We start from the raw sequence: 13065 nt of genomic DNA, 5'->3' as shown, positions 1-13065 counted from the left end.
GGATTTTGACCTCTGGGTTTATACTCTGAGGAGATTATGAGGCCTAGCCTTATTGACTCGCTATTCGGGTGACTTTGTCCCCGATGTTTTTCCTCGGTTATGGAAGTATCAGTATTGTGCACCTGTTGGCTTAGAATCTTTTCAGGTCTGGCGTGCCCTATCACTCCTTGGAGTTGGACTTCTGTACGAGGTGTTATCTTCCCCTTGGGTTGGGATTTTTTGTGTGAGTCTTTGACCCGGTCTCCGGGATAGTCTTCCCGGTGTAGTCTGGTTTTTCCTTCAGACAGGGTATATTGTTTGTCTAAACAATTCGGGGGCTCAGGCTTTCCTTTAGAATTTTTTTATATTTCCATGTCTGGTCCGGAAGCTCTTATTCCCCAGGGAACGTGGACTATTTCTTATGGTCTTGCTAGTTGCCCTTCTAGCAGCTGGGCTAGGAGTTCTGTGTGCTTAGGCTCCTTATGGCCTGCTTTGTTCTTGATGGTATATGCTTCCTTTTTGGGGAGTTCCTTTTTCATGTTCATCAGGGGTGCCTGGATGATTTTCGTTCAGCTCTACTTACGACTTTGGTCTTGTGAGCGTGTGCACTGTCATTTTTCGGTGCCATTCCCTTGAGGTGGGTTGTTTTGCCTTTTTTAGAGGTGAGGTTTTCTCTCTCTGAAAGATGTTTGCCCTATGCTGTGTGCAGGTGGGTGGAAAAGGTGGTTTGTCCTGTTAAGAGAGTGTTTCACTTTCTGGGATTGTTCTGTCCTGTCTGTGCTTTTTCAGTTCCATTTTGGAACGCATAGTCCTGCTGTCTTTATGGTTTTCCTTTGGAGTGCCCATTGTAGGTGCTATGTGGAGTCTGCCATAGGGTGTCAGGCTATTTTCATAAGACTTCTGTCTTTTTCTACCTATCTCTATGGGAATCTTCCTTGGAAGTATTGGTTTGTAGGTGCTTTTGGGAGGATTCCAAGCTCTGTTGGGGTGTCTGGGGCCATCCTTTTCTGCCCTTTTTTCTTTGGGGGCTGGTGGTTGGGACCTTTCTGTTTCCCTGTCTCTTAGACCTGTGGCTTGGGCTGGTCCGGTGTGGACTAGGATCTGAGATGAGTTGTGTCTCCTCGGTTTGTGGAGATCTGGTGAGACTTTTTTTGAGGTTCTGGACTCCATGTTGCATGGGTACGTGTGTTGGCCTTGCGGCTTGGGATAACCCGAGTGTACCCACTACTTGGTGGATGTTACTCTATTCTCAGCTGCTTTTTCTTTACATGACTGCTGCGTTTGGTGCTCAGAGGTTGCTTTTCTGGGGATAACGCACGTATTGGTGAGAATATTTCGATATTCTGAGTTTTGGTGACTTGGGACTACGGTTTCAGTCGTTTGTTCGAGGCGATTGCTCTGATAATTTCAGAGAGGTTTGTTTCTCTGTTTTGTTCCTGGTTTCTCTTGTGATTCAGTGATGTTGGGGTCTGGGCTTTGCCTTCCGTTGTTTAGGGTATCCTTGGGGCCCCTGTGAGCGTGTTTTGCTTTTTATTTTTTTTTACTTTCTCTGGATTTATTGCGCCCTGTTTAGGGTCTTCCGTGAATCCTTGTTGATCCTCCATGTCTCCTCCCTTTTGGGAGTCTTCATTGCCTCCTTTTCTATGGAGGGTTATGTGGCTGAGGTTCATCCTTTGGGTGATGGTATCTTCTAAAGGTGTGTTGGCTCAGCTGTGTTTGTTTTGCGGACTCTAGTACAGCTTATGGACTATCTGTGGGTCAGTGTCCTTGGGGCTGTGTTTTCCTTTCAAATATTTTCTGGCTTCGGACGAAGCAGGATTTTTTCTGGGATTGTGGTTTCAGGCTTGGAACCCTCAGAATGGGCCTCTTTTTGTACCCTCCCATTTTGGCATTCAGTGTCCTCTATAGCTTGAGTATTGTTTTCCCAAAAGTAATGAATGCAGCTGTGGACTCTCTCTATTTATGAAGAAAAACATAAATTATGCTTACCTGATCATTTTCTTTTCTTCAGATGGAAAGAGTCCACAGCTCCCTGACCATGCTTTTATGGGGGGCGGCTGTGATTTTGTTTTTCTGGCACCTTTTCACCCTGATATTTCTTCTACTGTTCCTTGTTCCTTGGCAGAAGGACTGGGGGATGAGGGGAGTGGGAGGAATATTTAAGCCTTTGGCTGGGGTGTCTTTGCCTCCTCTGGTGGCCAGGTTCTATTTTCCCAAAAGTAATGAATGCAGCTGTGGACTCTTTCCATCTGAAGAAAAGAAAATTATCAGGTAAGCATAATTTATGTTTTTGGGCAATATTTTTTCAATATCATTTTTATTAGACATTGTTAATATGAGTGTAACTGTACTTTGTAATATATTTTTTAAGTGTTTCATGAAACTTTTATGTTGTGCAAAAATGTTAATTACAGCTCTTTGAGCACGGAAAAGATTGTTGCGTATAAGGCGAATGCATGCGTGCAATAGCAATTTTTCAAAACTTTTAATAGCTGCGCAATGGAAACTGATTGCTAAAAGAACACATTGCGCGCGGAAAACTCATAACCCGCTACTTGTAATCTTGCCCACAGTATTTTACCAGTGGGGTATTTCTAAGGTTTAGGTCAATAAGGATAATAAAGAATATACACAGAACTAAATACCCTCTTAGAGTGAAATGCTTCTAGGTGTCTATGAATCTAATCCTATAATAAAAAAGGCAAAGTGTGTTTATCCGAAGCAGTCATGCACAGTAGAGACTGCGCAAGGACAAACACACCTGACCTTAAACAAACTGACCTGGCACCTGATTCGCTGTACGACGGGAGATTTGTAGGCGTGATGGGGCGGGGCCGACCGAGCATGGCGGGGGGGGGCGGGGGCAGCTGGGCAGGAGCAGCCACAGAGAGAGCGCAAAAGAGGGAAGAGAGAGAGCAAAAGAGGGGGGAGAGTAAAAGAGGGGGGAGAGAGAGGGGAGAGAGAGCAAAAGAGGGGGGGGAAAGAGAGCAAAGGAGAGGGGAGAGAGAGCAAAAGAGGGGGGAGAGCAAAAGAGAGTGGGGAGAGAGCAAAAGAGAGCCAGGAGAGAGCAAAAGAGGGGGGATAGAGAGCAAAAGAGAGGAGGGATAGAGCGCAAAAGAGAGGGGGGAGAGAGAGCAAAAGAGAGGGGAGAGAGAGCAAAACAGGGGGAGGAGAGAGAGCAAAAGAGAGGGGGGAGAGAGCAAAAGAGGGAAGAGAGAGCAAAACAGAGGGGGAAAGAGAGCAAAAGAGAGGGGAGAGAGCACAAAAGAGAGGGGGGAAAGAGAGCAAAAGAGGGGGGAGAGAGAGAGTAAAAGAGATGGGGAGAGAGAGAGCTAAAAAGAGGGGGAGAGAGACAGCAAAAGAGGGGGGAGAGAGAGAGAGTAAAAGAGAGGGGGAGAGAGAGAGCGCAATAGAGAGGGAGAGAGAGCAAAAAGAGGGGGAAAGAGAGCAAAAGAGAAGGGGTAGAGAGAGCAAAAGATAGGGGGAGAGAGAAAGCAAAAGAGAGGGGAGAGAGGAGAGCAAAAGAGAGGGGGAGAGATAGAGAGAGGGAAAGAGATCAAAAGAGAGGGGAGAGAGAGTGCAAAAGAGAGGGGGTAGAGAGAGCAAAAGAGGTGGGAAAGAGAGCAAAAGAGAGGGGAGAGAGCAAAAAAGATGCAGGAGAGAGAGCAAAAGAGGGGGGGAGAGAGAACAAAAGAGAGGGGGTAGAGAGAGAGCAAAAGAGAGGGGGAAAGATAAAGCAAAATAGAGGGGAGAGAGAGAGGGCAAAAGAGAGGGGGATAGAGAGAGAGCAAAAGAGAGGGGGAGAGAGTGAGCAAAAGAGAGGGGGAAAGAGAGAGAGCAAGAGAGGGAAAAAGAGAGAGAGCAAGAGAGGGGAAAGAGAGAGAGCAAAAGAGAGGGGGGAGAAAGAGAGAGCAAAAGAAAGTGGTTAGAGAGAGCAAACAAAAGGGGGAGAGAGAGCGCAAAAGAGAGGAGGAAGAGAGAGAGCAAGAGAGGGGGGAGAACAAAAGAGAGGGAAGTGAGAGAGCAAGAGAGGGGGAGAGAGAGATAGAGAGCAAAAGAGGGGGAGAGAGAGAGAGAGAGCTAAAGAGAGGGGGGAGAGAGCAAAAGAGAGGGGGAGAGTGAGAGCAAAGAGAGAGGGGAGAGAGAGAGCAAAAAGAGGGGGGAGAGAGAGAGCAAGGAGTGAGACTGCTGTACTGCAAAAAATGTCCCATGTACACGGGCTTTAGGACTAGTTTAAAATAAATAATCATGTCAAATCAGTCATATCAGGTTTAGTATTTGACTTACACTGCATAGTTATTTATGCTAATTGATGCAAATTAGAACAGATGTTTTTTTTGTTTTTTTTTTAATTAAAGGTGTCAGCCCCACTTCTGAATAAATCAAGATTTTTTGTTTGTGTTTACAAACAAATATAATAACTAAGAAAAAATCAGACAAAGTAACAATTTTGTCTCATCACACCTGCAATGTTTGCTAGTTTTTTTTGTTGTTATCATTGTTTTTGCAAAGCTGCACTTTTTTAAAAAGATAACTTTAAGAATTCAGTAATGTATATAAATTACTTTTGATAGAGTCCTTCTCTTTATGAGAAAATGTGATCATCCGTATACAATAAGAGAAATTGATGAGAAAGATAAAAAGAAAGTTTTGCCCTTAAAGATAATATGGTTTTGATAACTGTGGCTTGATAAATTAGCCTGCTGAGTGCTTTTAAATGAAGATGATCTATTAGTGTTGTCGAACATGTGAAGTAAGACAAAAGTTGTTTTCAGGATCATTGACTTAAACATATCTATGGCACTGTTGGACAATTCTTGCTGAGTGTTGAGATGATTTATGTAATAGACTCCTGGTTTCCACAGCAATACATTATGTTCTGAAACTATCGAGACTAAGTCATGCTGAGACAAAAGATACTGTGAAATTCTTCATTCTGAATGTTCTCCATTCAGAAATTAAAGATAAGGTTCATCCTATTTAAACTTTTCAAAGTGTCCTCTGTGAAGTACATTATCATAATATCTGAAAGTGCACAATGTAAAATATGTATTTAATGAGCTCTGTGGTGTATGTTGTTTCATATGCACAACTGTTTAATTTAGTAACATCAGAAATAGAAGATTTCAAATATACTGGTTTTTAAACATGATTTTCTATTTACAATAGTATATTATAAATCTGAGGAAACCAATTAGCATGTTAATAAGATAGCCATAATAATTGCTTTCTTGAATAAATGTCTAATTCATGGAACATTAGAGCAAATTGGTAGTATGGGATTTATAAAAGAAAACAATGCTATGGTGTTAATTGAATCTAATCTCTTGTCATAATTAATTTTCTGCCATTTTCTGCCTATTGAAGTCTCTTAAATCATGTATTTTTAATATAATATGTAAATGAGGTTCATTATACCAATTTTTATATACAATTAATATTCATGTTTTTTGTATGAATGAAAAGTTTGAATTATTTACTAAGAAACTTCTGGTATGTTATTATCTTCAAGTTATACTGAAAATGGAAAACATACTAATTCTATAACGCAAATAAAGTAACAGTTAAATCCTAATATTTTTCACGCGAACAAAGGGTAAGCTGTAGATTTTTAACTTTACATTTAAGTAACAATATATGTGTTTATGTGCAAGTGATACTACAGTATATATGTGCTTACCGGCTGGTAGAGAGATTTTCACAACTGTATCCGATTAGGGTAAGAAATACCAGTCCTGTTAATTAGCATACATTTGCATAAATAATTATAAAGCATAACTCAAGCTGCTATGATCATTTGTTCATAACTTAGATGACATTTCACCATAACTGGACCATCATTTCTATATTGACCTGAGCTTTATAAATATCAACCATGACATCAAAATACCAGCATGGTGGCAAACTTTGGATTGCAGGGACAATCTCATAAAAGCATTATATATGCCTGCTTATTTATTACAATATATTGTAATCATTTTTCAACATCTTTAGTGGGTTGAATTGAGTTTGAAGGTTTCTCTATTAACTGGTAAAAAAAAAATTATCTTAAAAAATAATACTTTACTTTTACGAATTATTAAATTTGCATACAAAGAGAGAAGCGCTCTACCAGGAACGAACAACAGCTCAGTGGCTTGTTCTATGGCGATTTACCACCCGGAGGCAGCCTCTTTTAGACCAGTGTGCTTTTCACAGAAGAAAACTTTCCTGAAGTATATCAGTCTGATCCCGCCAAGTAAGGTCAGTCCAGCCCCGAAATACCAGGCAATTCTCATCTGAACAAGGAACATGACAACCCCAGACGATCGTTTCGGCCTCCTATGGGCCTCGTCAGTGAGGTGCAGCCACATTCCTCTAAGCACACTGGGCAAGGAGTCCACGTCTGGTTTCCCCCATCACCCATAGGGAGACTTCCCCAGGGTCATAATAATTTGCATACAAAGAGAGAAGCGCTCTACCAGAAACGAACAACAGCTCAGTGGCTTGTTCTATGGCGATTTACCACCCGGAGGCAGCCTCTTTTAGACCAGTGTGCTTTTCACAGAAGAAAACTTTCCTGAAGTATATCAGTCTGATCCCGCCAAGTAAGGTCAGTCCAGCCCCAAAATACCAGGCAATTCTCATCTAAACAAGGAACATGACAACCCCAGACGATCGTTTCGGCCTCCTATGGGCCTTGTCAGTGAGGTGCAGCCACATTCCTCTAAGTACACTGGGCAAGGATTCCACGTCTGGTTTCCCCCATCACCCATAGGGAGACTTCCCCAGGGTCATAATAATTTGCATACAAAGAGAGAAGCGCTCTACCAGGAATGAACAACAGCTCAGTGGCTTGTTCTATGGCGATTTACCACCAGGAGGCAGCCTCTTTTAGACCAGTGTGCTTTTCACAGAAGAAAACTTTCCTGAAGTATATCAGTCTGATCCCGCCAAGTAAGGTCAGTCCAGCCCCGAAATACCAGGCAATTCTCATCTGAACAAGGAACATGACAACCCCAGACGATCGTTTCGGCCTCCTATGGGCCTCGTCAGTGAGGTGCAGCCACATTCCTCTAAGCACACTGGGCAAGGAGTCCACGTCTGTTCGTTCCTGGTAGAGCGCTTCTCTCTTTGTATATGAATTATTAAATACTTAAAGTGAATGTCAATTTTCAGCAATGAGTGCCCGGTTTTTAAAAATACTTTTAAAAACAGGGGCACTTTCATTGATGAAAATTTACATTGCACCAGATTTGTAGAAATACTTACCTTTTACTTCTGCAAAGCCAGATTGATGATCCCCCGCCTTCTTCTTCCTGCTGTACAACCACAGCAATGACAAAACTGACTTCCTCCAATCACAGCCGGGCATCACGAGATGGACGCTCTGGGGTGTAAGCCATGATTGGAGGAAGCCGTTTTGTCATTTCTGACGTCAGTACAGAGGAACTGAGGCTGGGATCGGCGTTTCGGCTTTGCAGAAGTAAAAGATAAGTATTTCTACAAATCCGGTGCAATGTAAATTTTCATCAATGAAAGTGCCCGTTTTTAATAGTATTTTTAAAAACCGGGCACTCATTGCTGAAAATTGACAACGTTCCCTTTAATATTAGTAAAACGCATTTAGGAACTAATTGAGCAGAAATCATACTATATTTGATAAAAGTTTAAACATATACAGTTTTAGAAATGTTACTTTAAATTTGACAAATTTACCACATTTATTTTTTGGTAAAACAATAATTGGTGCTGCCATATTTGAGGTTAAAAAATGAAGGTTTTAATAGTAATAGTAATTGCTCAGCCATGTATATGAGTGTATGAACCTTAGCAATTTAATTTCCTTTTTTCCCCAACATTGGTAGATATTTATAAATGTATCTCTGATGTATAATTAATTAATGGTAGAATATCCATGCAAGTCATACTACATAGACTGAATTTATTAGACTTGAATCCTTTGATCTCATCTGCTGAAACTCAAGTGCTGGTTCCATAATTTGCATTTATTTTTCACAGAACGTCTTAAAAGAATATTTAGGAACAATGAACCTAGAATACTCTTAATGGGGATCCTAAGAATTTATTAAATTATTTTGGGTTATTGAGAAAATAAAATCAAATTAATTTGAAAATCTACATATGACTTGTTGTGTTATATTTTGGGGGAATGTAGTGTAACAGCACCACAGCAGCACCATAAAATTGTATGGTTTGCTAGTACATTATAATGAATGAAATGAATTGTACTTAAAACATTTATATGTAATTGCAACAATATTTTTGTTTTCACTTTACAGTCATATCCTGGTCATAGTCTAGAAAATGAAGACTTTAATATCCCTCCAATAACACCTCCTTCAATGCCAGATCATTCAATGGCACACTTGCCGGACGCAGAGTCTGGATTCCATTCCCTCTGTAACCCAATGAGCCAAAATGGTCTACTTCAATTTCATCAACAAAACATGGATTTACCTGCAATTACAGTGTCGAACATGCTTGGCCAAGATGGATCACTGCTTTCTAATTCTCTTTCTGTGGTAAGAAAAAACTTTGTTTTTGTACACACACACACACACACATATATATATATCTAAAATGTACAACTCTTTCCAAGAACTTTGCTATGCAAATTTGGCACCTGCTGCTGCTATTATATATAAATATACAAGCATTTCCATAAATATGAATTTTAAATAGATATTTACATAAAGTATGTTAAACACTTGAAAGCTTTTAGCTCCAAAGTAGTAGAATATTATTTTGTAAAGTGAATTTGATATTTATGTTTGTAATTAATATTCATTAAATGATTATTATTATTATAATGAACAATAGCAATTATTTTAGTAGTAGAAGGTATATGATACCTTATGAAATCGTGTAAATTTGTAAATATATTATTATATCAAATCAGGCCAAAAAAAAAAAAAAAATATAGGATCAATGTTCCTTTCTAATCATTTTTAATACTTCTGACAATTAAGTAAAGATGCAGATCATAGAAACATATATTTTGAAAGCACATAAGAACAATAGGTCCAACACGTCTGCCAATATTTCCTTTAAAGTGTAAACCAAATTAGTTTGTAAGATCGCCTTATGCTAATGCCAGATATTCTTTATATCCCACACAATATTTGTCTTTACTGCCCACTGCAGATTCACGGCCAAACGGCCGCTAGCAGGAGGTGTCAATCAGCCCGATCATATAGGAACTGGCGGATTGCAGACCGCAGCCTCAGAGGCAGCAGACCAGTTATGGAGCAGCAGTCTTTAGACCTTTGCTTTATAACTGATGTTTCCGGCGAGCCTAAAGGCTTGCACGGAAACAGGGGCATCAAGCTCCATTCGGAGCTTGATAATTCGGCCCCTAAGACTCCTTTTTGTGAAAAATAGTTCTAGCCTCAACTTTATTAAGTCGCTTAAAATACTTGAACATTTCTATTATATATTTTCTATCATTTTAGCAGCTTTCTTTTGGAAATATTTAATTGTATTTATATAATTTTGTAGATAAGACCTCCAGAACTGTACACAATAGTCAAGCCCAATTAGTGATCTAAAAAATGACACGATAACATTACTATTTCTAATGCAAATACCTCTCCCTATACAACCAATCATTCTATAGGCCTTATATGTTGCAATACTACACAGTTGATCACATTTCAAATAATCCATAATAATAATTTAAGAAGACCACTAGTAACTCTGTTTAATGCATTTATTAAGACAGTCTGTCATATCTTATATTCTATATTCTTATATTCTATATTCTTAAGCCAGAATTCTACCCACGTCACAATTTTTGAGTCAAGACCAAAGCGATACACTTTAAGAATTAGCTTGTTGTGTGAGACAGTGTCAAATACTTTGCTGAGATCTGGATGATCTACATCTACTGCAATTGTTTGTCTTTATGTAAGTCATACTTATTTATGTTTAAAAAGTTTCCTTTAATTCCCCTGCTATTGAATTAAATCTGATAGGCCATGTTTCTGCATTAACAGTGTCAATACATGATTTTACATAAATTGCAAAAGTAAAGAGAACCCTATTAATGGAAAAAAACAGTATAGGTATCAGGACTGTCCATTATTTTCAATGGAGAAACCACATAATTATGTCTTTACTTGCAGTGCTGAAAACATTTTAGAAATGTTACTCTATAAAAAAAAAAGATACACCATATCTACACATTAACAAACTTCTAATGAGAAATCATTTAGCAAGAAATATACAATTAATCTCAGTCGTACAAATGTATAATTTGCCTTTCTTTTCTTCTTCTTTTTCTTATATAAAAAAGATGTTTATACAGATTTGATAGAATGATAGTCTGATTTAAGAAACGTCTACAGAACAGATGCAGGTCTGCAGGTGACAGTGAGATGACAAAGATTTTCAAATTACAAATAGTGAGCAGCCTTTCACAGTGTGACTTTAACTCCTATATTAGATATAGTTTTAAAAAGTTATTAACTGGGTAGCATGAAGCTAAACAATCTTAGGCCTAGATTTAGAGTTTGGCGGTAGCCGTCAAAACCAGCGTTAGAGGCTCCTAACGCTGGTTTTAGGCTACCGCCGGTATTTGGAGTCACTCAAAATAGGGTCTAACGCTCACTTTCCAGCCGCGACTTTTCCATACCGCAGATCCCCTTACGCCATTTGCGTATCCTATCTTTTCAATGGGATCTTTCTAACTCCGGTATTTAGAGTCGTTTCTGAAGTGAGCGTTAGAGCTCTAACGACAAAACTGCAGCCGCAGGAAAAAAGCAGGAGTTAAGAGCTTTCTGGGCTAACGCCGGTTCATAAAGCTCTTAACTACTGTACCCTAAAGTACACTAACACCCATAAACTACCTATGTACCCCTAAACCGAGGTCCCCCCCACATCGCCGACACTCGATTAAATTTTTTTAACCCCTAATCTGCCGACCGCCACCTACGTTATACTTATGTACCCCTAATCTGCTGCCCCTAACACCGCCGACCCCTGTATTATATTTATTAACCCCTAACCTGCCCCCCACAACGTCGCCGCCAGCTACTTACAATAATTAACCCCTAATCTGCCGACCGCAAAGCGCCGCCACCTACGTTATCCTTATGTACCCCTAATCTGCTGCCCCTAACACCGCCGACCCCTATATTATATTTATTAACCCTTAATCTGCCCCCCTCAACGTCGCCGACACCTAACTACACTTATTAACCCCTAATCTGCCGTGCGGACCTGAGCGCTACTATAATAAAGTTATTAACCCCTAATCCACCTCACTAACCCTATCATAAATAGTATTAACCCCTAATCTGCCCTCCCTAGAGGCTCCTAACGCTGGTTTTAGGCTACCGCCGGTATTTGGAGTCACTCAAAATAGGGTCTAACGCTCACTTTCCAGCCGCGACTTTTCCATACCGCAGATCCCCTTACGCCATTTGCGTATCCTATCTTTTCAATGGGATCTTTCTAACTCCGGTATTTAGAGTCGTTTCTGAAGTGAGCGTTAGAGCTCTAACGACAAAACTGCAGCCGCAGGAAAAAAGCAGGAGTTAAGAGCTTTCTGGGCTAACGCCGGTTCATAAAGCTCTTAACTACTGTACCCTAAAGTACACTAACACCCATAAACTACCTATGTACCCCTAAACCGAGGTCCCCCCACATCGCCGACACTCGATTAAATTTTTTTAACCCCTAATCTGCCGACCGCCACCTACGTTATACTTATGTACCCCTAATCTGCTGCCCCTAACACCGCCGACCCCTGTATTATATTTATTAACCCCTAACCTGCCCCACACAACGTCGCCGCCAGCTACTTACAATAATTAACCCCTAATCTGCCGACCGCAAAGCGCCGCCACCTACGTTATCCTTATGTACCCCTAATCTGCTGCCCCTAACACCGCCGACCCCTATATTATATTTATTAACCCTTAATCTGCCCCCCTCAACGTCGCCGACACCTAACTACACTTATTAACCCCTAATCTGCCGTGCGGACCTGAGCACTACTATAATAAAGTTATTAACCCCTAATCCACCTCACTAACCCTATCATAAATAGTATTAACCCCTAATCTGCCCTCCCTAACATCGCCAACACCTAACTTCAATTATTAACCCCTAATCTGCCGAACGAATCTCGCCGCTATTCTAATAAATGTATTAACCCCTAAAGCTAAGTCTAACCCTAACACTAACACCCCCCTAAATTAAATATAATTTAAATCTAACGAAATTAATTAACTCTTATTAAATAAATTATTCCTATTTAAATCTAAATACTTACCTGTAAAATAAACCCTAATATAGCTACAATATAAATTATAATTACATTATAGCTATTTTAGGATTAATATTTATTTTACAGGCAACTTTGTAATTATTTTAACCAGGTACAATAGCTATTAAATAGTTAAGAACTATTTAATAGTTACCTAGTTAAAATAATAACAAAATTAGCTGTAAAATAAGTCCTAACCTAAGTTATAATTAAACCTAACACTACCCTATCAATAAATTAATTAAATAAAATACCTACAATTACCTACAATAAAACCTAACACTACACTATCAATAAATAAATTAAATACAATTTCTACAAATAACTACAATTACATAAACTAACTAAAGTACAAAAAATAAAAAAGAACTAAGTTACAAAAAATAAAAAAATGTTTACAAACATAAGAAAAATATTACAACAATTTTAAACTAATTACACCTACTCTAAGCCCCCTAATAAAATAGCAAAGACCCCCAAAATAAAAAAATGCCCTACCCTATTCTAAATTAATAGAGTTAAAAGCTCTTTTACCTTACCAGCCCTGAACAGGGCCCTTTGCGGGGCATGCCCCAAGAAAATCATCTCTTTTGCCTGTAAAAAAAAACATACAATACCCAATCAGCTCTTTTGCCTGTAAAAAAAAACATACAATACCCCCCCCCCCCACCGGCAAACATCTTCATCCAAGCTGCATCTTCGATCTTCTTCCATCCGGTGCGGAACGGGTCCATGTTGATCGGAACAGCCAATAGAATGCGAGCTCAATCTGATTGGCTGATTGGATCAGCCAATCGGATTGTACTTGATTC

General features: G+C 39.6%; 1 protein-coding gene across 1 annotated transcript in view; it reads left to right on the top strand.

The window, feature by feature from the left end:
- The window catches only part of TOX (thymocyte selection associated high mobility group box), a 505432-nt gene that overhangs the window by 261886 nt on the left and 230481 nt on the right, over positions 1-13065 (top strand). The window contains exon 3 of the mRNA XM_053715064.1: positions 8262-8504. Coding sequence (XP_053571039.1) covers positions 8262-8504 — 243 coding nt within the window. The remainder of the gene's footprint in view (positions 1-8261; positions 8505-13065) is intronic.

This window comes from Bombina bombina, chromosome 5, assembly GCF_027579735.1.
Source record: "Bombina bombina isolate aBomBom1 chromosome 5, aBomBom1.pri, whole genome shotgun sequence".
Classification (NCBI taxonomy): domain Eukaryota; kingdom Metazoa; phylum Chordata; class Amphibia; order Anura; family Bombinatoridae; genus Bombina; species Bombina bombina.
This window is presented reverse-complemented; position numbering and strand designations above follow the sequence as displayed.